The sequence below is a fragment of the Poromitra crassiceps genome (assembly GCF_964638095.1).
Source record: "Poromitra crassiceps genome assembly, chromosome: 27".
Lineage (NCBI taxonomy): Eukaryota > Metazoa > Chordata > Actinopteri > Beryciformes > Melamphaidae > Poromitra > Poromitra crassiceps.
Genome location: NC_139650.1, coordinates 3,762,612 through 3,788,067, shown reverse-complemented (window position 1 = coordinate 3,788,067; position 25,456 = coordinate 3,762,612). Strand labels below are relative to the sequence as shown.

At 44.0% G+C, this 25,456-nt stretch overlaps 1 protein-coding gene across 1 annotated transcript in view; it reads left to right on the top strand.

Moving 5' to 3' along the window:
- The first annotated feature begins 1,537 nt into the window (after positions 1-1,537).
- The window catches only part of elmo2 (engulfment and cell motility 2), a 40,600-nt gene continuing 16,681 nt past the window's right edge, over positions 1,538-25,456 (top strand). The window contains exons 1-12 of the mRNA XM_083661731.1: positions 1,538-1,581; positions 2,629-2,726; positions 3,765-3,805; positions 11,037-11,109; positions 12,537-12,587; positions 13,364-13,533; positions 15,700-15,799; positions 17,205-17,356; positions 17,962-18,040; positions 22,005-22,040; positions 23,305-23,355; positions 23,868-23,990. Of these exons, the coding sequence (XP_083517857.1) occupies positions 2,649-2,726; positions 3,765-3,805; positions 11,037-11,109; positions 12,537-12,587; positions 13,364-13,533; positions 15,700-15,799; positions 17,205-17,356; positions 17,962-18,040; positions 22,005-22,040; positions 23,305-23,355; positions 23,868-23,990 (954 nt within the window). The 5' untranslated portion in view covers positions 1,538-1,581; positions 2,629-2,648. The remainder of the gene's footprint in view (positions 1,582-2,628; positions 2,727-3,764; positions 3,806-11,036; positions 11,110-12,536; positions 12,588-13,363; positions 13,534-15,699; positions 15,800-17,204; positions 17,357-17,961; positions 18,041-22,004; positions 22,041-23,304; positions 23,356-23,867; positions 23,991-25,456) is intronic.

Below are 25,456 nucleotides of genomic sequence, written 5' to 3'. Positions count from 1 at the left end.
AGGCCGTCCACCACACAAGAGTGGCAATGTGTTTTAGGCCTGTGTTTTTTTAGTCCGTACGTTTTTATTCGTCCAAAAGAGAAAAACGTTTTTCCCCCCCCCCCCCCCCCCAGTTTTAAAATATCAAGGAGAAAGCGAGCTATAGGCTGGGACTCCAGATATTTTGTGACTTTTTGATGATGCAGTATTGCAAACTGTGACCAAACAGCATGGAACCACAAAGGGTGTAAAAATATTCAGAATCAGCATAGGTATTGGTCCCAGCCCAAACCACCAGGCTGCTATGCACAGAAGGCTAGGCAAGTCATCGTGTGTGTGTGTGTGTGTGTGTGTGTGTGTGTGTGTGTGTGTGTGTGTGTGTGTGTGTGTGTGTGTGTGTGTGTGTGTGTGTGTGTGTGTGCGTGTGTGCGTGTGTGTGCGTGTGTGTGTGTGTTTCTTTTTCTGTGGCGTATTTCATTACAGCAAATCTACTGCAGATAATGGATTGTGCTGCTCTCTGTCAGTCACTAAAGGAGACTTGGCATTGAAGGCCAAACTATTTCCAGAACACTATTTCAGTCAGCTCATTTGCATGGTGACTGACGATCCAAAGGTAGTTGTTGTTGTTGTTGTTGTTGTTGTTGTTATTATAATAATATTATTTCTCACAATCATTACTGATCCCTTCCTTCGCTAACAAATGAGCAGCTCACGAGAGAGAAAATGCAGGACAGGGAGTGCGCAGCCACACAGACTGAAGCAAACGATGTGAGGAGTGTTCCGAAATATGCCTAAATAGCTCTGAGAGGCCTCAGCTCAGATACTTATCGCTAATGATAGATCGATCTGGCAATCTGTCAAGAATTTGCCTGACATTTGATTAACCTCCAGAAACTCTGATTTGACTTTTCTTCCTGTTGATTGTTAGGAAACAGAAACGGAGGAGTGGAAAGAATAAGAGAAAGGGAGCTGAGAAAAAGAGAGCACAAGACAGAATAACACTTTTGAGCTATTGACAGTCAAGGGAGGTTACTGTTATTTATCCTTGTCTTCCAAATTTAAATATCCTCTTTGTAACATCTCTTATAGTAGATTTCATTCAATAACCAAAGTAAATGGTTGTGCTAAAATAGAAGTGGGAGAATTGACTACATTTTGACATAATTAAATAGAGTGTGTGTGTGTGTGTGTGTGTGTGCGTGCGTGCGTGCGCGTGCGCGTTACTGTGATCAGATGTGAAATGCAGCCTACCTACCACTCCAATGCTGTCTAGTACTTTATTGGAGAGTCGGGGTTTGAGGGGTGGGTATGGGGAGACCGGCTGGGAGGATGTGGGTGGGCCAGGGTTCTGATCCGACTCACAACATGTGCATATCAGAGCAGACTGTAGTATGGGCCTTGGCAGAGGTCTGCGTCTCTCCGAGTGCACCCACCTCTAGGTGGTGTAGTGTGGGACACTGTGCTGTTGGACCCGTGGAAAGCAAGCTTTCTGCCCCTGACATAACCAGTGTGTGGATTTCTGTCTACAGGGGAGCTGACTCAGTGGTTCGTACAGCAAAGCTGTGGGAGGAGTGATTGACTCACTCAACACTTCTCCATCAGGTGATGTATAATGTATGTACTGTACTGTACCGTTCATATTGTGCTGGAGTTAGGCTTCGTTCACACCGACGACCCAAGCCTTGCCTATGCCTTGCCTTTACCCACACTTTTAAATAGGCGTCCCTGCGTGTACCCACGCCTTGCCTGTGCCTTGCCGATTTTATCGAATAGGCGAGAGTTCTATTTTCACGCCGACAAGGCGCGTGCAGGCAGGCTTTTCTGTCAAGCCATGAAAGAAAAACGCGACAATATCCGTGGGAACTGGTAAAGTCAACTGAATTTCAAAATAAAATGGAGTTACTACAACATGTTGAGCAGAGAGACAGAGAGATTGACGGGTGGCTATCACGTGGGGCTTTCTCCCTGTCGGCAAACAAATCTTCATGAGAGAGAATAGCGACCGAAGAAGCAAGATGGACAATGTTGTTGTGCCAGCACATATTCTTGCAAGATCACCTCTCTAAAATGTCCGACTATAGTCAGACCTGGTTATACATATCCAGCATCAATAGAACATTAAATATATCAGATTTATTTTACCTAGAGGCTACCCATGACAATTCTGGACAACACGTGAAAAAATACAGTCGGGAGAGAGGAGAGGCGCTTGTGACTCGGCTCCAGGTTCGGCGTGCAAAAGGCGTGCGGTGTGATCGCAAAAGCGTGTAACAGGTTCACGCCCAGCTCGGCGTAGGCGTGGGTTGAGGCAAGGCAAGGCGTAGGTTGTCTGTGTGAACTAAGCGTTAAGCAAGGCTCACACTGAAAACTCAAGATTGTACTTTCTGGGCCTAAACACCTTGTTGAAATAGGTGTGTGTGGAATTATGGAAACACCGAATGAAGTCATGTTTATATTAAGTTGAATAGGGCAAACATCATTTTTCATTATGGCAGTAAAGACGTTGCAGTCACACTCGTCCTCCCAATTTTCCAGGTTAATGGAATTCATTTCCACAGTCACGGTTTAATGCAATGCAATGTTCCAGTGAATTATTATTAGGAATAAAATCTGCTTGATACTAATTGTGTGTGTCCCCCCCCCCCACAGGCTGCTACGGCAGGACAGCCATGCCACCCCCCTCCGACATTGTGAAGGTGGCCATTGAATGGCCTGGTGCCAATGCTCAACTTATTGAGATTGACCAGGTCTGTATTTGTGTTATACATATATAAACTCCTCAAAAAAAGTCTGGAAACGTTAATTCGATCAGTTATTTCTCCCCTTTTTAATAATACCAATTGGTATTGTATTTTATATCGTTGGAAAGCCTGATTAGTCACCTTTACAACGGTGTACTTACAACTTGTAAGGATTGTGAATTTGTGGAATGAGCAACACAGCTAACCGTGTGGGTAGCGCCCCAAAGAAATTTGCAAAAATCCCCTGCAAACGTTTAGCTGTGTTGCTCATTCCACGAATGCACGATCCTTACAAGTTGTACACCGTTGTAAAGGTGACTAATCAGGCTTTCCAACGATATAAAATACAATACCAAATGGTATTATTAAAGGGGAGAAATAATCGATCGAAATAACGTTTCCGAACTTTTTTTGAGGAGTTTATATACAACAGTCAGCATTTTCCATTTAATTATGAACATACGCTCTAAAGTTTCAACTACATAATGGAAGTTATACACCAGGAATAATGCAAAGCAGAGGGGCAACCTTGATGATTGGCACAAATTAAACACACACACATGCGCACACACACACACACGCACACACACCCCAGTATTTTCCTTTCAAGCCTCTCACATATACCCATTTGAATTGGATCAAAAACCACATGTGAGAAATTGTGGTCCGCGCTCAGTGTGCCATGTGGTCGGCGCTCAGTGTGCCATGTGGTCGGCGCTCAGTGTGCCATGTGGTCGGCGCTCAGTGTGCCATGTATTGTGATGTGGGCTGAATGGACCGACATGTTTTCTACTAAAAGTATTTGCTTAATTATTTCTCAGCAGTAACACAGGCAAAGCAGACTGTGGAAGACTTTTGAAACGCCGTCAGTGTAACGGGGGAAAGGCTTCAAAATAGTATATCCTTGATATAAATTATGCAAACACACAGAAATCTATTCTTGCCATTGTCGTACCACATCAAAACACAGCACTGAATGGTAATTATAATACTGTATGTTGTTACATTTCAACTCTTTGTTTTTGTCATTTTCTCTGTTTGCAGAAAAAACCTTTGTCCTCGATAATACGGGAAGTATGCGATGGGTAAGCATTACTCCTCCTATATGATATATGTATATATTATTATATTATATATTATATTCCTGATATATTTTATTATCTGTGGCTGAAAAAGTGTAATTGCAAAGTTGAGGTCTCTGCTTTTAAATGGATGTGAGGGGCTTTATTTTAGTAAAAGGGCAGAAATTGCACAGAATTGCAAGCATATTTCTGTAGGTCTTACTCCACAATCTGGCATTGCAAGAAACTCTGAACTCTTTGCACTGGAAGAAGGACAGCAGCGTCTTATTTTGTTGTGCCAAGAAACTGTTTGCACTGGAAGGACAGCAGCATCTTATTGGGTTGTGCCATAAATCAACATCAGTAGAGGCAGCAGCCAGTGAGAGCACAGGAGACGAAAAAACGACACCAGAGGTGATGTTCAAGTGCAACAATACTAAGTCCATCCATACTCGTGTCCTTGTTTAGAAAGTTCTTCTCAAGTTGTCTTGGAGTGAGCAAACTTCTCAAGAGCGTGAGCACAGACAGTTTCCTGGCCGTTTGCGATGGGCTGTGTGAGACACCATGCACGTGAGCACTTAACACGTTCACTGCCAATGACGTATTAATCCGTCAAAAAAAATCCAACGGTTGACTGCCAATGACGTATTAATACGTCAAAAAAATGAATTTTAACCCTTTTACATCTCTTATATCAATATTGGAGCCACCGAACATGTACAACCCATTCCACCGACCCACTAAGTGGCGACAGTGCTCTCCCAGACTAGAGGAAGGCAAGCAAAAAGCAATGTGAGGAAGCCATTCTCATGAAAATGGATTGGCGAAAACGCTTTCGTTTTCGCGCTGATTGCTGGCGGTGCGGGATTGCAAATTTGCATAATAGATTACGGGTGGAACACACTTTGAAACACACAGCATAAATAAGACCAGAATCGCAAAAGCTTCATCAAAGTTCTCAACCGAAACCACAAGAAACGAGCGAGCCCATATCCAGACTTGCACAGCGGCCGCCAGCAGACAGGCAGCAGCAGCAGAAGCAGTGAGCCTGGTGACGCGAGGTTACAGCAGCAACAGAAACGAGCTTGTGACACGCCCGCTGCAGCCAAGAAGAACACACACGGAGGGAGGAGTTTGAAGGAGAGGGGTGTTTCCTGCTGTTATGGAGGAAATTACTGTTCAAAACTATTGTTTAGATGTCTGACGTCTTACTGATGCCAAAAATGAATGGTTAAAGTGACTGTTCTATCGAATTTCACAAAAAGCCGTTTATCTCAGAATAATTTTTCAGACGCTGAAACCATGCTGTATTCAACTGCTAATGCTTACATAACTACTAACTCTACAAACTAACTCTTTTAGACAGAGAAAGCACACATTCTATTAGTTCTTTTGAGATATTGTGTGTTCACAAAATCTTAGCAGAAAAGAATCTTCGGGTCTTGAAAGATGAGCCAGAATCCTCAAAAAAACCCTCTGGCAGAACCTACCTACAGTAAAAAAAAAACGGCTGGCAGTGAATGTGTTAAGACACAGTGCCAGCGTTGTCCCGGTCGCTGCACGAGCGCCTCCTCTGGTCGGTCGGGGAGCCTGTTTAGGGCGGAAGGGAACTGGTGGGAATAGCGGGATCCTCCCACGTGCTACGTCCTGCCGGTGAAGCTCTCCGCTGTCAGGTGAAATGAAGCGGCTGCTGACTGCACATGTATCGGAGGAAGCAGGTCTACGGCTCTCCCCAGATCGGCAGAGGGGGTGGGGCAGCAGGGGGAATTGGCCAAGTGCAATTGGGGAGAAAATGGCGGGGATCAGAAGAAGAAAAAGATGCAGTGCCAGTGTTAATTTCGCAGACGAAAAATGTTTGTCGACTACCTATTTCCACTGATGAAAACTAGACAGTAACGAAATAAAAACAAAGTTGTGATGATAACAACTATGAAGAAATCTATTGACATTTTCGTCAACAAATAAGAGGCACAGCAGTTCATTTTCCCAGCAGCTCCAACTGACTGTACAGCGCTGCTCGCACGTGATGCATCGTTCTCACAGTGAGTCTTGGGGTTTCCCACTTGTTCTTGCCGATCGTGTCCCTGACCGATGCACTTCCTTTACCTGTCCTCCATCCTCGCATTCTTTTAATCCTTCCTTCAGTGGTTAGATTTTACGTCCAACACGTCATGGAGGACACATGAATGCACGTAAAAATGCATATCGAGAAAGACTATGGTGATGGCTGGGAAAATTGTAAAGAATTATTGCCAAAAGTGAAAAAAGGAGCTTACTGGTTACTTTTTTACGAGAAATTTAATCCAGAAGTGTTGGTACACAGGTAACCTCAGGTTTACATACAATGTACAACTTCAACCTCACTGGGTCTTCATCAGGCTATGGCAGGATGAAAGAATTATTGCCTGCATTCTTTATAGTATTTTGCACATGGTGGACAAAAAGAAAAGAGCATAGAGTGTTACAAGGTCAAATATAAGATCCAAAAGGTCACAGTGCAAAAATAATTAGCATATTTTTTACTTTGTTTATTTGTTTATTAAAAAGGATCCCCCATTAGCTGATGCCTAGACGACAACTACCGTAAATTCCGGACTATAAGACGCACCGGTGTATAAGCCGCGGGACCAAAATTGACTATTTTTTTCTTCTATAAGCCGCACCGGTCTATAAGCCGCGGGTGTTTTGATGTTTAATTACCATATGAAAGGGTTCGTGCACAGAGAGGAATGTCGGGAAAGCGATGGCTGTTTGGGGAAGCTCCCATTTATTAACATTTCAACAAAACAAAACAAAAGTCAGGTCACTAATCCCCAGACAAAATCACACAACAATAGGCTATATGTGCAGCAAACCTGTAACCAGAGTAGTCAAGTCACTAATGCTCGTCTTCCTCTTCTTCCTGCGTACTGAAACCACCAAAGTCCTCATCTTCAGTGTCGGAAACGAACAGGTTCAGGGTGGCTTCGTCAACCACTCTCCTCTCTCCTTCATTGTCACTCAAAACCAACGAACTCCTCTTCATCTATAGCTGTGTTTCCATTACAGTTTTTCGCAAAAGAATTGCGATATTTCTACAACTTCGACAATGTACAATTGCGACTTGTAGGCGTTTCCATTGAAGTTGCGTTTGAGTGATTCCCCGTTGCAGCAGCTGCCACAGTGATTACGCACGGGGATCTGCCCCATATCCCGTCCCCTGCATGCTCAAATCCAACCAATGGTCAATGGAAATCCCAACATGAAGTTACAATGCATATAAACGAGCCTGATTATCAATTCAAAAGAAAATGAGTCGCAAAATGTTGCTGGCTGCGTGAATGCAGTCAGCGCGACAGGCAGAGGAAAAAAGGTAGCCTAATAGCCTACAACTGGTCCGATTTAGAGATGGAGGGGGGAAAAGGCTGATTTGGTTCTATAATTGCACCTGAAACGTGTGCAATGTATTAGCCTACTCACAGTCACTGTATTCACTTCAGACAGCACCACCGCACCAGTGTGTGCTTTTCATCCTCTCATCTCGCCGCTGTGCCAAATGCGCGCACACAGGCAGCCTGCTGTCACCATGGACCGATTTCTGCCATTAAACATTATCTAATTTGCCCGGCTACGCTTTTGCACAACACTCGTCTTTCTGCTAGGTAGCGTTGCTTCAAAGTTTTCCACTTGCTGCGGAGGTTTTGACACGGCTATCGAACCTTACTTACCAAACTTATTTTCCGCTCCTTTTCCAAGGGATAATATGGGTCACATGACGTGCAAATGCGAAAAATGTGTTTCCATTACACTTTTGCGATAAACTGCTATATCGACACGTCTGAAAAACCACCTCATGATCATCTACTGCTCGTTCTCATGCTGTCGAGAACGAGCAAAGCTTTTTTTTGGTGAAAGAATCCTCCAGGGCGCTTCTTGTTAACAGTCCGAGTGAGTGGCAGGTCGAACGTCAAAGGCACTTCATCCATATTTATGATCTGCTCCGGTTCGATGGAATATTCCTTGATCTTCCTTTGTGTGAATTCGCCGAAGTTTGTGATTTTCTCCTGGTAGTCGGGGGAGGGAGTTGATGGGCTTGTGGCCGTTTGCTTACCGTAATTACCATATGTAAGTGGTCACGCACAGAGGGGATTGTCGGGAAAGAGATGGCTGTTTGAGGAAGCTCCCATTTACCGTATTACCGTAACATTTCAACAAAACAACATAACACAACACCACCGTTGTTTATTTTTACAGTGCACACAGTGTCCGCGGTGTGGTGAAAAGAGGGCAAGAGAGGAAATTAAAACAGAAGTGGATTTATAGTTAGAAAGAGTGCTAAAAAAGAGAGATTTTTTTTTTTTTTTTTTTTTTTTTTCTGAAAAAATCCATAGATAAGACGCACCGTTATATAAGCCGCAGGGGCCAAAAAACGGGAAAAAAGCCGCGGCTTATAGTCCGGAATTTACGGTAGTCTTCCTGGGGAACAGGAAAACAATATACATTACATAACAGACAATGAAATAGAATACACCAAAAACATGTATCACATAATTAAAAAGAGAGAAGAAAACAAGAGATACAAGCTCATTTAGAACCAGATAAAACAATGTAGCAAGGTCCGCAAGCCCTCAAGCTAGCCTGCAGACTACAATTTTGACATGCGGTTAGAACACTTCTTTGTGACCTACAAAACAAACTGACTAGAAAGTGAGTGAATTCATATGGATAGTTGTATCTTAAATTATACATGCAGTATGCCGCTATTGTGAATAAATTATGTGTAAAGTGCCCCCCTGCCCATTTTACTACAGTTTCCCACATATCAATAAAAACCTGACTTTATTCTACAAAGACAGCATTATTGGCAATATTGATTTAATAGTCAATAAAGTCACGAGCCCACAGGCATCGTGAGCACTCCAACATGGTAAACTTGTTCAACTTGTTAAACTAAGGCGACAGTCGACAGACCAACTTTTTGGGCTGGCCGCCAGCTGTGATAGGAATACAGGAAGAGTGGAAAGAACCTTTTTTTCCACCTCCATGTTTTTTCCCCCTTTTTTGGGTTTTGTAGCAGAGTGAGAGCGTGCGGTTTTGTGAGACTGGGGGGAGACTGCTGGTGTGAGAAGGGGAGTAGTGTCTGATACTGGGTGGTGGTGGTCACGACTCTCCTGACGGCCGGGACACACATCTTGCATGTGCGTGGCGTGTGCGTGGCGTGCTTGCTGCGGCTGGCACGCCCGCGGCATCCACACAGGCAGTGTGGCTGGTGCGTGCAGCTGCTGCGCTGCTGCCTGTCTGCCAACTATCTTCCTATAGAGTTTACCTTTTATTAAATTTGCTATAAACAATACAATGATGATTTTAACTGAAGATCGCTTGGGCTCACTTCAGAATCGAGGCAGTATGATTTGTGTGTGTGTGTGTGTCTGTGTGTGTGTGGTGGGGAGGGGAGGAACGAAGCCACGTTGTAGCCTATCTGGTTTTCAGAGGGCAGGAGAACTGCAGCTGTGAGCTCAGCTCATCCTCTCGTCTCAAATCAAAACGAGCCTTGATTGGCTGTGGCTGCCCCTGTAAACTATCATTTTAATGTCTTTTTGTGTCTATTTGTGTAGAGACACGCTAGAGACACACGCGCGGTAAAAGGAAAAAATAGGCTTCGCTTCTATTCTCTAGATGACGCGCGTCTCACGCTCGCAAGACACGCGCTTGAGACGCACGTCTGATGCCGGTGGTGTGGCTGCTGTAACCTGTTAACATGGGAGCCGAAATGAAAACGCCACGCAGACGCCACGCAGACGCCACGCAGACGCCACGCAGACGCACAGCACACGCAAGATGTGTGTTCCGGCCGTGAGACTGATGGGTCTGCGTAGACTGGGCGGAGACGGGGAGGTGGAGGGGTGGCGCGATGACAGCAGCAGTTGCAGATTTGAGCAGACTGAAGTGGATAAAAAGAGACAAGTTTAAAAAGGACAGCAGGCCATGCGATTGGCTTACAATGGAGGCGTGTGAAGATGTGTCGCTATGCCATTGGATAATTGAGGCCAGCTGGCAAACAGCTGATTATTCAATTGATGCCGGAAGTTGACAGGCTTTTTTGAGCGATGTATGCAAGATATGAAGCATATAGTATAGCATAGCATATATGTAAGGGTTAATGCACGACGAGGTGTACATTATCACTTTTTAAGGGACGACGCGAGAGGCGTGAACCGTCCGAGGCGAAGCCGAGGATGGTTTGCCTCCGCGAAGTCCCTTAAAAAGTGATAATGTACACCTCGAAGTGCATTAACCCGCTTATACCATGGTCACTTGCCAACAAAACAATAAGATCAGTCATTTATATTTCGATGTGTAATAAATAAAGCAATCTAAATGGCTAAATGTCTGTATACTGTAAATCAGTCTTCCACGAAATAAAATAGTCCCTCCCACCTCCACCACTCTCCGTTTTAAAGCCGACTCAAACGTTAACTTTATCACAGGAATGCAGGTTTAACGATGTTTTGCGTTCCACATTAAATGAAGACATTACCGTTTGGCTGCTTGCTTTATTTTGTATGATAGATACGTATTGGTCAAGTATATTAACATTTAAGAGCGAAGAGTTTCAGGAAGTGAATATAGTATAAAGCAAGATAATGAAGGTGGGATGAAACGAGAAGTGAACTATGGAAGCATACATGTGCAGATTATAGTCTTCCTCATTGAACCTCTGTTAGAACTTAATTTGTGCCTTTTATTGGATAGATCAGAAATCAGAAACGGCTTCATTGGGCAAGTATGTAGACATACAAGGAATTTGACTCCGGTTTGCGTTGCTCTCAAATACTCACACACAGAAAAAGGTATGCACAATTTAAAACAAACAAGGGCACGGGGTACATTTAAACATTTATTTATTTATTTAAACATTGATGATGAACACTACAACCTTCATCTCGCCGGCCTGACTGCCTCACTCCTCCATTTGAAGCTATGAGAATTTTGGCACTTCAGTACCAACGCCCACTGAACATCCCCCCCACACAGTCTCTACTGTACATCTGCTGCTCTGGTCGATGGAACTGGTGGAGGCAGCGGTGTGACTCTTAGCAACCTTTTCTACTTGCATGGTACATTATAAACCCTGCTCATCCTGTTCAAACATTCACCTCACTAATTCTTCCTAGGGCCACTGTGCTATAGAAATGCAATGGGTTTACTTCTGGGCGGTCTGCTTATCTCTCTCTCTCTCAACACCCCCCTCCCCTCTCTCTCTCTCCATCCTTAGTTGGTCTTTGTCGGGCTCGGAGCAGTTTGCACTGCGTTACGCCGATGGCCCTCAGCTCTATATCACTGAGCAGGTGAGCCTCACTGTAACCTCTCTTACCTTACTTACCTTCATGGCATTATAAGTGAGTTATGAGCTTCTAGCTACACTGTGACCTCCCTTACCTTACTTACCTTGTGTTCATGGCATTATAAGTGAGTGATGAGCTTGTAGCTACACTGTAACATCCCTTACCTTACTTACCTTGTGTTCATGGCATTATAAGTGAGTGATGATGTTGTAGCTACACTGTAACCTCTCTTACCTTACTTACCTTGTGTTCATGGCATTATAAATGAGTGATGAGCTTGTAGCTACACTGTAACCTCTCTTACCTTACTTACCTTGTCTTCATGGCATTATAAGTGAGTTATGAGCTTCTAGCTACACTGTGACCTCCCTTACCTTACTTACCTTGTGTTCATGGCATTATAAGTGAGTGATGAGCTTGTAGCTACACTGTAACATCCCTTACCTTACTTACCTTGTGTTCATGGCATTATAAGTGAGTGATGATGTTGTAGCTACACTGTAACCTCTCTTACCTTACTTACCTTGTGTTCATGGCATTATAAATGAGTGATGAGCTTGTAGCTACACTGTAACTTCCCTTACCTTACTTACCTTGTGTTCATGGCATTATAAATGAGTGATGAGCTTGTAGCTACACTGTAACCTCCCTTACCTTACTTACCTTGTGTTCATGGCATTATAAGTGAGTGATGAGCTTGTAGCTACACTGTAACCTCCCTTACCTTACTTACCTTGTGTTCATGGCATTATAAGTGAGTGATGAGCTTGTAGCTACACTGTAACATCCCTTACCTTACTTACCTTGTGTTCATGGCATTATAAGTGAGTGATGAGCTTCTAGCTACACTGTAACATCCCTTACCTTACTTACCTTGTGTTCATGGCATTATAAGTGAGTGATGAGCTTGTAGCTACACTGTAACATCCCTTACCTTACTTACCTTGTGTTCATGGCATTATAAGTGAGTTATGAGCTTGTAGCTACACTGTAACATCCCTTACCTTACTTACCTTGTGTTCATGGCATTATAAGTGAGTGATGAGCTTGTAGCTACACTGTAACCTCCCTTACCTTACTTACCTTGTGTTCATGGCATTATAAGTGAGTGATGAGCTTCTAGCTACACTGTAACCTCCCTTACCTTACTTACCTTGTGTTCATGGCATTATAAGTGAGTGATGAGCTTCTAGCTACACTGTAACATCCCTTACCTTACTTACCTTGTGTTCATGGCATTATAAGTGAGTGATGAGCTTGTAGCTACACTGTAACATCCCTTACCTTACTTACCTTGTGTTCATGGCATTATAAGTGAGTTATGAGCTTGTAGCTACACTGTAACATCCCTTACCTTACTTACCTTGTGTTCATTACATTATACATGAGTTATGAGCTTGTAGCTACATGCCTCCTTTTGTGTCTTTTAGAGCCGTGGCGAAATCAAGAATGGGACCATCCTACGATTAGCCATTTCTCCTGTGAGACAACATTTGTTTTGATTCCTGCTCAGTTGTGTGTTCACCGGGAAGATGTGGAATTGTAATTTGCTGAAGATATACAGCTTCATATTTGTACAATGATTCCCTGCTTCAGCTGAATTTTCACTGAAATACAACAAGACTGGAAAAAGTATACTTTTAATTCATGAATTCTGAACTTGTTCATCTGATATACTTGAGAGGGCAAAGTATACATACACACATCTGTTTTCCAGGTGCTGAGTCAAAACAGTTACTTGATGAGATTCAGGAAGACTGTTGGTAGCTCCCAATGTTTTTCTAATTTATTTTACATTAGAAATGACAACATTTTGAGCCCTCACAGGCTCTTCCTCAGGTCAGGTTTGCTAACCTGACAAATAGCCTGCGAGGGCTCGAAACGCCATTTTTAATGTAAAATAAATTAGAAAAATATTGGGAGCTACCAACAGTGTCACGATGTCTTCCTGACTCTGATGTACTTGGAAATGTTTTGGCTTTATCGCTATAGGCATTATCTCATTTTGCATTGAAAGTGTATAGAGACAAACCCTCAGTGTATCGCTGTCCAAATAGTCAAGGACAGTCCTCATCATTATGTGTTACATGAAATCAATGCTAGAATATATGAATATATTTAAAAAAAAAAAAACTCTCCATCCCAAGCAGCTATATAAGAGATGTATTATGCAAGACCTGTCTCCATTAACATTAACGAATCCACTGATTGGCTGCGGTGTACTGCATCGTGACATCACGTGTGTCATGGCCGACAGGCTCGTGCTGCCCGTCAGCTCCTGGAGAGGATCCAGTCTCACAGCATCGACGCTCGCCTGGAGGCTCTGAAGGAGCTGGCCAAGCTGTCAGCTGACCCCACCTTCGCCACCGAGTTCATCAATATGGAGGGCATCGGCACACTGGCCCGTCTTGTGGAGAGTGGCACCCAGTGAGTTTTAATCCGGACATTGACATTAAACCGTGTCCAATAACCTGCTGTAGGGCTGTTGCCCAGCTGTAAAGGTAAAGGTAAAGTCCCACTGATTGTCACACAATGTGTGAAATTTGTTCTCCGCATTTGACCCATCCCCTGGGGGAGCGGTGAGCAGCAGCGTGCGCCGCGCTCGGGAATCACATGGTGATTTAACCCCCCAATTCCAACCCTTTGATGCTGAGTGCCAAGCAGGGAGGCAATGGGTCCCATTTTTATAGTCTTTGGTATGACTCGGCCGGGGATCGAACTCACAACCTCCCAGTCTCAGGGCGAACACTCAGACCACAAGGCCACTGAGCTGGTTACCCTATATCAAAACGTTATTCCAGACTCAAGGTCCATATAAAAAGACATACAACACTAAAAAAGGATCCCTACTGACAGTAGGGGAAAAAAGCAATGTTCAAATAAATAGTGCAGTGTTCATAAGAGCGACATATACCAGTGTCTCCACAGAGGTGACTGATATCTGACATCACTACAGCAGGGATCTACCAACAGCTTGATAATGACATTCTGTGAGACATTTAGTCGACCGATACATTTATACATCAGATTCCTCAACAGTGCCTGGAAGGTGTTAACCCCCGCCGTGACAAACATCTCACTTGCAGAGCTCCATCTAGTTCTCCTGAGGAATATTATCATGGCATCATTATATGCCACTTGAAGTCTGTGCATGCTTGACCTCCTGTAATCTGACCACAGGTGAGCAGTCTAGAGTGGTGTGCAGTATGCTCTAAACCAGAGCTGGGCAACTGGCGGCCCGCGAGCGCCACCTGTGTGGCCCGCGCTGGAATTGCAAAAAAATCGTGCACCTGAATGCAACATGCAAGATACCTGCTGAATAAGTGTCCAAATGTTCATGTCATTCTGGCCAATACTCCACTTCTGTTATAACATTTCAGTCTGGAATATGGAATATCTTCAATAATCTTTATGACTAAAAGGCTCAAAGTAATCTCATGTGTGAGAAATGACTGTTCTACATTGAAGTAAAAATGTAAATAATTAACTTGTTGGTTTTGGATTTTTGGGTTTTGGAGTTGGAGAAAAACATTTTGGCTAGTGGAAATACTAATTGGCTGTTAACTTTAAAATCTAGCAGCCATATTGGCAGGTGGTCAAAAAAGTTAATTTCAAGCCCTGCAGGGAGAGCAGGTGGTGATATAGGAGTTAGTGAGAAAAGGATCAAATATTGGTGTTTAAGACTGAATGATGACATCACAACTGTTAATTTAAAATGAGTTATTCCTCTAAACCGGACTTCAAATGCCCCAAATGTTTTCGTGCCGGTGCCGTTCGGCCCCCAACCCTCAGCAAAATCTGGCCCTTTGGTAGCGAGGAATTTTTTTTGTGGTCCTCTCTATCATCAAAGATCCTGGGTTACGGCATGACAATATTTGTTCGGCCCCCAGCAACAATCTGGGTTTCTCATGTGGCCCCCCATGAAAAATAATTGCCCACCCCTGCTCTAAACAGAGACACCTTCACTCCATCTGTACACATGTTGAATTTACGTGAGAAAGTATTAGCTTGTGCAGACATTTGACGGCATTGTCTGTATATATCATCATCTGACAATTGCTCTGAAATAAAATGACCTAGATATTTAACCTTATCACAGACAGTAAGGTTATTATCAGACAATTTAAAAACAGGAAATTTCAAACATTTGTCCTCTTTGGCTCTGCAAATTAAGACAAACTCAGGAGGTAGAGCAGGTCGTCCACTGATCGGAAGGGTTGGTGGTTCGATCCCCGCCTCCTCCAGTCCGCATGTCGAAGTGTCCTTGGACAAGACACTGAACCCCAAATTGCTCCCGATGGCTGTGCCAGCACCCTGCGTGGCAGCTTGCCGCCTTCGGTGTGTGAATGGGTGAATGTAGGCACATTGTCAAACGCTTTGGATAAAAGCGCTATATAAATGCATTACTGGCATTATATATATATATTATATACCGGTATATATACACACACACGTGATATTGCCTGTAACTCGGGTCTTAAGGCAGGTCTCGCAGGTTAGAGCCGAGTTAGCCCAGTATAGTAAATGGTAAATGGGTTAGGTCAGATATAGTGTGAAGAGCCCTAAGGGACCGCTCTGCTTTGCGCTCCTCAGGTTTGGTGAGATGTTGGCCTTCACTCTCACTGCCTTCCTGGAGCTGATGGATCATGGCATTGTATCCTGGGACCTTCTTTCCCTCTCCTTCATCAAACAGGTACGTCCACCACCACCAACAACAACTACAACAACAACAACAAATCAGCACAGATTAGAGTTTTGTCGAGACGCTTATGCAACGCTCCTTTTCCCCACATGTTACATATTACTCAATTCATCCTTTTCATGTCTTGCTTGAAGCCATAGAAATGTTGAGCTCGGTCTTTTAGTCCTTTCTATTCACACACTTTCCTCTAATTACTTGACCCTCTTCCCTCCCCTGTGTGAAATGAGTGGGTTGCTGTTGCCTAGCAACTCCTTGCATTATTTGGAGCCCCTTCAGTGTTGCAGTCTATGAGTTGTTTTCTACCTAACACCTCTGTCTGGCAGCAGACGCTTGAGGAGGTGTTAATTTTGTTTTATTTTACCGGTATTATGTCAGTTCTACCACCCACTGCGATCACCTTGAGGTTTAAAGTGAAGCACAATACCAACTAAAATGTCCCTCCTGTGCTCTAATCTGTGCTGTGAAAACCATGTGTTTAGGATGACACGGTTCTTTATGGATTGAGGCAACTTTTTGGGGTTTCTGAAACCTGTTCAAACCTCATTGGATGAGCTGAAAGACAGACGATGGTCAAGTTAAACCAAGGCTGGTGTCCTTAGTTACTGAAAGAAGGACACTGAAGATTGGAGGTTTTCATTGAGCAGCATCCATGTTCTAACCTGATATCAGACTGAATTATCGACTCGTTAGACTAATTTCCACCTTCTAGTCTGAGATTACCCTCTGTTTAAGCAATTTCTATGAGGGGATTCCCCCAGGGGAATTCCAATTTCCCTAACCAATCACTAGAGACCAATGTATTGGCCTGAAGCTAAAGTTAGTTAGTTACCCCAGTCGGGAGAATGTTATAAAAAAAAAATCTCCACTTTGAATAAATGCCTTCCAAGCAGTGTGCCATTCGGATTTCCAAATTAATTGGTGCTTTTAATCCATTTGAAGCAGCCTCGATAGCAGGCGGCGGCTAGCCTAGGTAAACCCAGCCCCCACGGTGACCTGCTCTCTCAGTTCCCAGTCACCTAGTGACTGAGAGCAGGTCTGAGAGCAGGTCACGTGGGGGATGGGTTTACCCAGGCTAGGCGGCGGCCACAGCCATTGTTGTTCTTAACGTCACTCCTCGGCTCACTTGACCACGGCTTAGTCCCCCCTAATTGGGTTGTTTATTGGTGTGGATTGGCTGATCATTAGTCCCCGTCAGCGCTGATTGGTGAATCACTGGTAAAACCGTAAAAAAAGGCATTTGCACATGATAATGATGCCAGACCAGAAGCAGCCAAAACTCAACTCGGTGGAGGGAGTGGATTGGAAGGTCTGGACCCAGGCAAGCTATGTCCTGTGTTTGGGGTTATCATCTCTGTGTCGCTAAGTCTGTCCCCCCCCCCCTCTGCTCTGTCCTCAGATTGCCGGCTACGTGAACCAGCCCATGGTGGACGTGTCCATACTGCAGCGCTCTCTGGCCATCCTGGAGAGCATGGTCCTCAACAGCCACAGCCTCTACCACCGCGTGGCACAGGAGATCACCGTGGGACAGCTCATCGGACACCTGCAAGTGTGAGCACACACACACGCACAGGGGCTCCCCACTCTCCTTGATGTGGGGCGGAGAAGTAACTGTAGTATTTTGACTTAACCTATTAATATTGGTGCAATAGAATAAAGATGTTGAGAGGGTGTGTCCAGGATGATTAGAAACCTATCCTATTGACGACCAACGAGCCCTTTCACAACACTGGTGTGTTGTTGTTGTTTTTGGGGGGGTGTCACCTGTCAGCAACGGTTAGCAATATGAGTGCAAATCAGTGTGGGATAAAAACATTCCTTACATTGTTTAAGAGATTCTATTTAGTATTACTAAAGTAAAGACTGAGGGTGTAGCAGGATTACAAACAACAGGCCAGTTGGAATCTACACTTTTTCAAATATGGTATAAAAATAGTTTTTGATCAATGCGATAGGCTTCTAAAAATCATGGACCCACCCTAAGTAGTAGTGGTAATAGTGATCCAAAAAAAAAAACAGAACTTCCAAAGTAAGATTAACTGTAATTAATATAATAACCACATTTTTTAATCGTAACCCTAGAGCTCCTGTAGTTTAAATTCAGCATGGAGGCTAGTGGGGCAAGATGCTTCTAACTGGTTGTAATGTGCCTTCAGGTCTAACCAGGAGATCCAGACGTACGCCATCGCGCTCATCAACGCTCTGTTCCTGAAGGCCCCAGAGGACAGACGCCAGGTCAGTGCCCAGCTCTCACCACACACAATGCTACAATAGAATGAGACAGACATAACTGCAATACTGATCATGTCCTGTCATCACATTCCAGCCTAGAAACACCACCCTTACATTTCAGACTGACCATTCACAATAAAAACACCACCCATACGTTTCAGACTGACCATCCACAATAAAAACACCACCCATACGTTTCAGACTGACCATCCACAATAAAAACACCACCCATACGTTACAGACTGACCATTCACAATAAAAACACCACCCATACGTTTCAGACTGACCATTCACAATAAAACACCACACCTTACATACATTTCAGACTGACCATTCACAATTAAAACACCACACATACGTTTCAGACTGACTATCCACAATAAAAACACCACCCATACGTTTCAGACTGACCATCCACAATAAAAACACCACCCATACGTTACAGACTGACCATTCACAATAAAAACACCACCCATACGTTTCAGACTGACCATCCACAATAAAAACACCACCCATACGTTTCAGACTGACCATCCACAATAAAAACACCACCCATACGTTTCAGACTGACCATTCACAATAAAACACCACACCCATACGTTTCAGACTGACCATCCACAATAAAAACACCACCCATACGTTTCAGACTGACCATTCACAATAAAAACACCACCCATACGTTTCAGACTGACCATTCACAATAAAAACACCACCCATACGTTTCAGACTGACCATCCACAATAAAAACACCACCCATACGTTTCAGACTGACCATTCACAATAAAAACACCACCCATACAATTCAGACTGACCATTCACAATAAAAACACCACCCTTACGTTTCAGACTGACCATTCACAATAAAAACACCACCCATACGTTTCAGACTGACCATTCACAATAAAAACACCACCCATACGTTTCAGACTGACCATTCACAATAAAACACCACACCTTACATACATTTCAGACTGACCATTCACAATTAAAACACCACACATACGTTTCAGACTGACCATTCACAATAAAAACACCACCCATACGTTTCAGACTGACCATTCACAATAAAAACACCACCCATACGTTTCAGACTGACCATTCACAATTAAAACACCACACATACGTTTCAGACTGACCATTCACAATAAAAACACCACCCATACGTTTCAGACTGACCATCCACAATAAAAACACCACCCATACGTTTCAGACTGACCATTCACAATAAAAACACCACACATACGTTTCAGACTGACCATTCACAATAAAAACACCACCCATACGTTTCAGACTGACCATCCACAATAAAACACCACACATACGTTTCAGACTGACCATCCACAATAAAAACACCACCCATACGTTTCAGACTGACCATCCACAATAAAACACCACACATACGTTTCAGACTGACCATTCACAATAAAAACACCACCCATACGTTTCAGACTGACCATTCACAATAAAAACACCACCCATACGTTTCAGACTGACCATCCACAATAAAAACACCACCCATACGTTTCAGACTGACCATCCACAATAAAAACACCACCCATACGTTTCAGACTGACCAAGCAAAATAGTCATATATTAGTTGGTATGAGAAATGTGCACAGATAAGCGCTGCCTCTCCCTGGTTGCTTATGTAAGCAGAATAGTTTAGTCACTAATGCTAATCTCATGAATAGACGTCTGTCTGCCAGCTGTCATGTCGTGGATTCTGTCTGACATTGTTGTAATGATCCGATTGCTCAAAATAGTACTTGCCCACCCCTTTAAGTTTTGCACATTTGTTATGCTGCAGTTATGACAGAATAGCCTGAATCCAGCTGTAACTGGAAGATGAAAAGAGATATATGTTTCCCTTTCCCAGGGTCAAAGAGTCTGCTCAGGGGCCAAGCCAGGGCTGTAATAATTAAGGATTTATGTTTGCGTCTGAATTCTAGGCGAAGTGCTCCTTTCTTTTCAATTGAAAAGTAATTCTTCAATTAGTAATTAGTAATTCAATTAGTAATTATTGGACTTGAAGCCATCCATTGGTGTTTCATTCTGTGGTTATGATGGAGAGTATAGTGGTGCATGGACTTAAATCCCATTATGATGAATTGAAGAAGCCTTGTCTTGGCTTTGTTAGTCTGTTTGTTAGTCAAATATGAAATGAAGCACCCCAAACAAATGCATTTCAAACTGTTGTAGCACAACCAAATGTCCAACAAGTAAAGGAGTGGCTACTTGTTTGAATGTGTACAGCATGTTATTATACTAATGACTGTCGTGACCTCCATGTTGTCTGCTTCCACTCTGTAGTGACTATTAAAGCTCATATTGTGCACTAGCATACTGCAGTGTCCAGTCCCACCTGTGCACTAGCATACTGCAGTGTCCAGTCCCACCTGTGCACTAGCATACTGCAGTGTCCAGTCCCACCTGTGCACTAGCATACTGCAGTGTCCAGTCCCACCTGTGCACTAGCATACTGCAGTGTCCAGTCCCACCTGTGCACTAGCATACTGCAGTGTCCAGTCCCACCTGTGCACTAGCATACTGCAGTGTCCAGTCCCACCTGTGCACTAGCATACTGCAGTGTCCAGTCCCACCTGTGCACTAGCATACTGCAGTGTCCAGTCCCACCTGTGCACTAGCATACTGCAGTGTCCAGTCCCACCTGTGCACTAGCATACTGCAGTGTCCAGTCCCGCCTGTGCACTAGCATACTGCAGTGTCCAGTCCCGCCTGTGCACTAGCATACTGCAGTGTCCAGTCCCACCTGTGCACTAGCATACTGCAGTGTCCAGTCCCACCTGTGCACTAGCATACTGCAGTGTCCAGTCCCACCTGTGCACTAGCATACTGCAGTGTCCAGTCCCACCTGTGCACTAGCATACTGCAGTGTCCAGTCCCGCCTGTGCACTAGCATACTGCAGTGTCCAGTCCCACCTGTGCACTAGCATACTGCAGTGTCCAGTCCCACCTGTGCACTAGCATACTGCAGTGTCCAGTCCCACCTGTGCACTAGCATACTGCAGTGTCCAGTCCCACCTGTGCACTAGCATACTGCAGTGACAAGTCCCACCTGTGCACTAGCATAGTGCAGTGTCCAGTCCCGCATGTGCACTAGCATACTGCAGTGTCCAGTCCCGCCTGTGCACTAGCATACTGCAGTGTCCAGTCCCACCTGTGCACTAGCATACTGCAGTGTCCAGTCTCGCCTGTGCACTAGCATAGTGCAGTGTCAAGTCCCACCTGTGCACTAGCATACTAGGGCTGTGAATCTTCACTGGCCTCACGATTCGATTAAATTACGATTCAGAGGGCTACGATTTTATTTTATTTATTTATTTTTTAATAATCGATTTTTGACATTTGTGAATCGATGCAGAATCGTGCACGTCCGCATCACGATGCATCTTATAATCGATTATTTTTGACACCCCTATAGCATACTGCAGTGTCCAGTCTCGCCTGTGCACTAGCATACTGCAGTGTCCAGTCTCGCCTGTGCACTAGCATACTGCAGTGTCCAGTCCCGCCTGTGCACTAGCATACTGCAGTGTCCAGTCTCGCCTGTGCACTAGCATAGTGCAGTGTATACAATTTTTATCAGCAGCATGCCGTTCAGTTTTTATATCGTGTTACTTCCTGCATTTTAGACACAAAATGGCTGCTTTGGGTGTAATGTGAAATAGGCCAATTGGCTAAACATTCATACAGTGACAATTCAATACAGGGCTTTCACCCAACAACCGCAGACCTTTCAGGGACGGCACTACCGGGACACCACATTTAGCTGTTTGGCGTTCTTACTCCGTTGCATGCTGTGCTGTGCCCTGTGATGTATGTATGTGATGTATCATGCTGTGCTGTGCTCTGTGATGTATGTATGTGTGTATCTCATGGTCCATGTGTGTGTGCACTCTTTGTTCCCATTACTGTTACACCCACGCCCACACCCCTCACCCCCTAGGAGGACTATACTAACCCGCTGGACCAGCAGCTCACTGTGAGTACACACCCCTTACCGTCTCACCCCACGCCAGATTTGTATTCCTAGGATAGGCTTGGGATGAGCACGCCCCAAACTCATTTGATTGGTCGCCGCAACTGCTTCTTCCTGAAAACGTGCAGCAAGTAAAAAGAATTTGGTTAAGATTGGGTTTGGGGAGGGGCGGCAAGTAGAGATGTAACGGTATGAAAATTTCACATCACGATTATCGTGACCAAAATGATCACGGTTATCGTATTATCACGGTATTAGTAAAAAAAAAAATGCTGAAAATGTTCCAAAAGTACTGAGAGACTTACAGAAATCATTTTACGACGTTTTATATTGAAAACTCGGACACAAAAAGGATTGATAGACTCACTGAAATCATTTCTCAAAGGCTGCACGTTTGCATCTGGGAGACTGTTGCCAACTTTTGTTGATGATGGACAGTATTTACCATGTTTTTCAATGCACTGTAATCACGGTACCACGGTAATCACGGTACCACGGTTTTAACGATAATGAAAATTTGAAACGGCACGGTTATCGTAAGGAATTTTATCACGGTTATCATTCAAACCGGTTATCGTTAACATCCCTAGCGACAAGTTCAGCTGAGGTCGTGCTTCGGCTCGTGGCTTAATGGGCTTAAGGCGCTTCCAATCTGACGACTGGGGTTCGATTCCCGGTCAAACCACACGCAATTTTAACAAGCATTTTTCTGATTTTAAAACATTAGGGTTAGGCAAGTACAACACTTTGGTTAGGGTTAGGGTATGGTGGTCGTGGTTAAATAAAGAAAACCATAACCCCAATCTTAACCACATCTTTTTTTACTTGCCGCGCGTTTTCAGGAAGAAGCAGTTGCGGCGACCAATGAAATGAGTTAGGGGCGTGGTCATCCCAGGCCTATCCTAGAGAAAGAAATCTCGCAGGACGGCGCTTTCTCCTCCTCCTCTCGCCGTTTTGTCCGTGACTCCATGACCGCTTCACGATTCATGCGAATTCCGATGGAAGCATGCATGGCTTCTTGTGGCAGCATGTGTGGACAGTTTTCAGTCAGACCTTCTTGTCATGTTGTGACGGGCCAGATAGTTGGTCATCCAAAACAGTGGTGTGGTGAAATGAAATGTAGCCCTCAGAGTGTTGTTGTATTTCAGTAGTTCTCATCGAGACAGAGTCAAACAAAGTGAGTGCTCTCTACTGCTCTGGCGCGGTAGTAAAACATCTTCACTCATCTGGCCCGTCTGCTGGATCGATGTTTCCTCTTTGCCCTCAGGAAATGGCAAGCACTTTGGCTCAGAAACACCTGCGATCCATCATCCTCAATGTGAGTATCGAGTCTGAAACGCAAAGAACAAAGTATGTCTGGCTATTTCAGCTGCACTTAACAATTAGAGTCCATTGTTTGTTACAGCACACAGCTGTCAAATGTCCAGTTGTTAACAGGATTTGAGCAGCTGCTCCAAAGGGTTTAGAATTGATGCCGTGTGTGTCACAACAACATGTGCTGGTGAAATCATAAACAGATGCCGTCTGAAACTGACTGTTGGTATTGAAACGTAGGAAACGCCTCAAAATGCAATGTGTCTCCAATGAATTATTTTCCACTATCCAAGCGGTTCAGAAAGTGGAAAAATATACTAGCCTCCAGAACTGTGACACACCTCCAGCATGAACTCCAGTATTAGTATTACAGTATTAGAAACATACTTTGAAGTTGGGCACTTGACTGCCATAACTGTGGTTTATTTTGACATTTGTTGCATTTGGTGTCTGCTGTTCATGGATAAATTATACATAGCCTCTGCTCTTAACTCACGCACGCCTCTTCTTCTCCAGCATATTATCAGAGGCAATCGACCAATCAAAGCAGAAATGGCACATCAGCTGTACGTGCTGCAGGTACTGACCTTTAACCTTCTGGAGGAACGTATGATGACCAAAATGGATCCTAATGACCAGGTACAAATACAAAGAATGCTTTTTCTGTTTGGCAGGTCCTTCCATCCGTGTTCTCTTCAACCATATAATCATGTTAACCGTTTCCCAGACTACTAAATGCAATATAATTAATGTCAATGTGAATGCAGTGAAACGTGAAGTGGGAGTCTACCAGCATTGTTAACTTGAATACAGAAAGTCGTGTTTGATATTTACTCCCCTCTTCATCACAAAGAGCTATAATAATTAGAGTTTATGTCCGGTAGCTTTGTCAACCCACAGGTTTTCTCTACAGGCAAATGTTCCTGTTGTGCTCATTAGATGCACCGATGGTAGTGTGACTTAATGTCGAGCTGAAATCAAAAGTGTCTTTTCAACTATTTTAGATCACATTCCTCGTCATATAGTGCACCTATTTAATAACAATGTACAAAGAAATTCACAAAAATCAAATTTCTTTGGTTTTTCGCACATCAGTCAACCATGTTGTCTTCATTCATAACGGAATCTACAATGTGCTTACGTCAGCTAGTGCTATAAAACTTGAACCAAATTTCAACCAATAATATCATGACATGACAGCTGTCAATCAATCTTCATGACTAGAAGAAAATTCCAAGCAGGCAACATGGCTGCCTACATGGGCAGACTTTGCTAGCCCATAAATGTTAATAGCCCATAAATGTTAATAGCCCATAAATGTTAAGCATGTAACATAAACGGCTGTCTGCCCGTGAGGAACCACCAGCCGGTCCTCTGCTCTGGTGCTGGGTGCAGTGAGCCAGCCAGCGGACACGCAGTCCACTGCACTGTATTTACATTACATTGTCTTTGTAACGTAGACTGGTATCGAAACGTGACCAGTAGGTTTCAAATTTGTCGGGTAAAACACATGATTTACTATTTAGCGGACTGCTGTCTCCGCTCTCCCTCTGCTCCAAGGCACTACGGCAGGGCACTCGCCTCGCCTCGCTCGCTCAGTCACTCATTCCAGACACGCCCACTCTTCAATGGTCAAATCAAAATCCTCCACACGCTGTGACCCGCCTCTCTACCCTGTTTCACTCGTTGGAAATACATAATAATAATAATAATAATTATTATAATAATAATAATAATAATAAATAATAATAATATAATAATCATTGGATTTATATAGCGCCTTTCCAAGGCTCAAAGCGCTGACACAGGATGATTATTCGTTCACACCATTCGTACCGGTGGTTCAGAAGCGTGGCAGCCACACATTGGCGCTCAACGGCCCCTCCGAACCACCATCATTCATGTCTACATTCATACCAATCATACCAATCATACCATTCATGTCTACATTCATACCAATCATACCAATCATACGAGGCAAGGAGGGTTAAGTGTCTTGCCCAGGGACACAACGATTAACAGCTGGGAGGGAGCGGGGATCGAACCGCCAACCCTTGCGTCATTGGACGACCCGCTCTACCTCCTGAGCTAAAGCCGCCCCCACG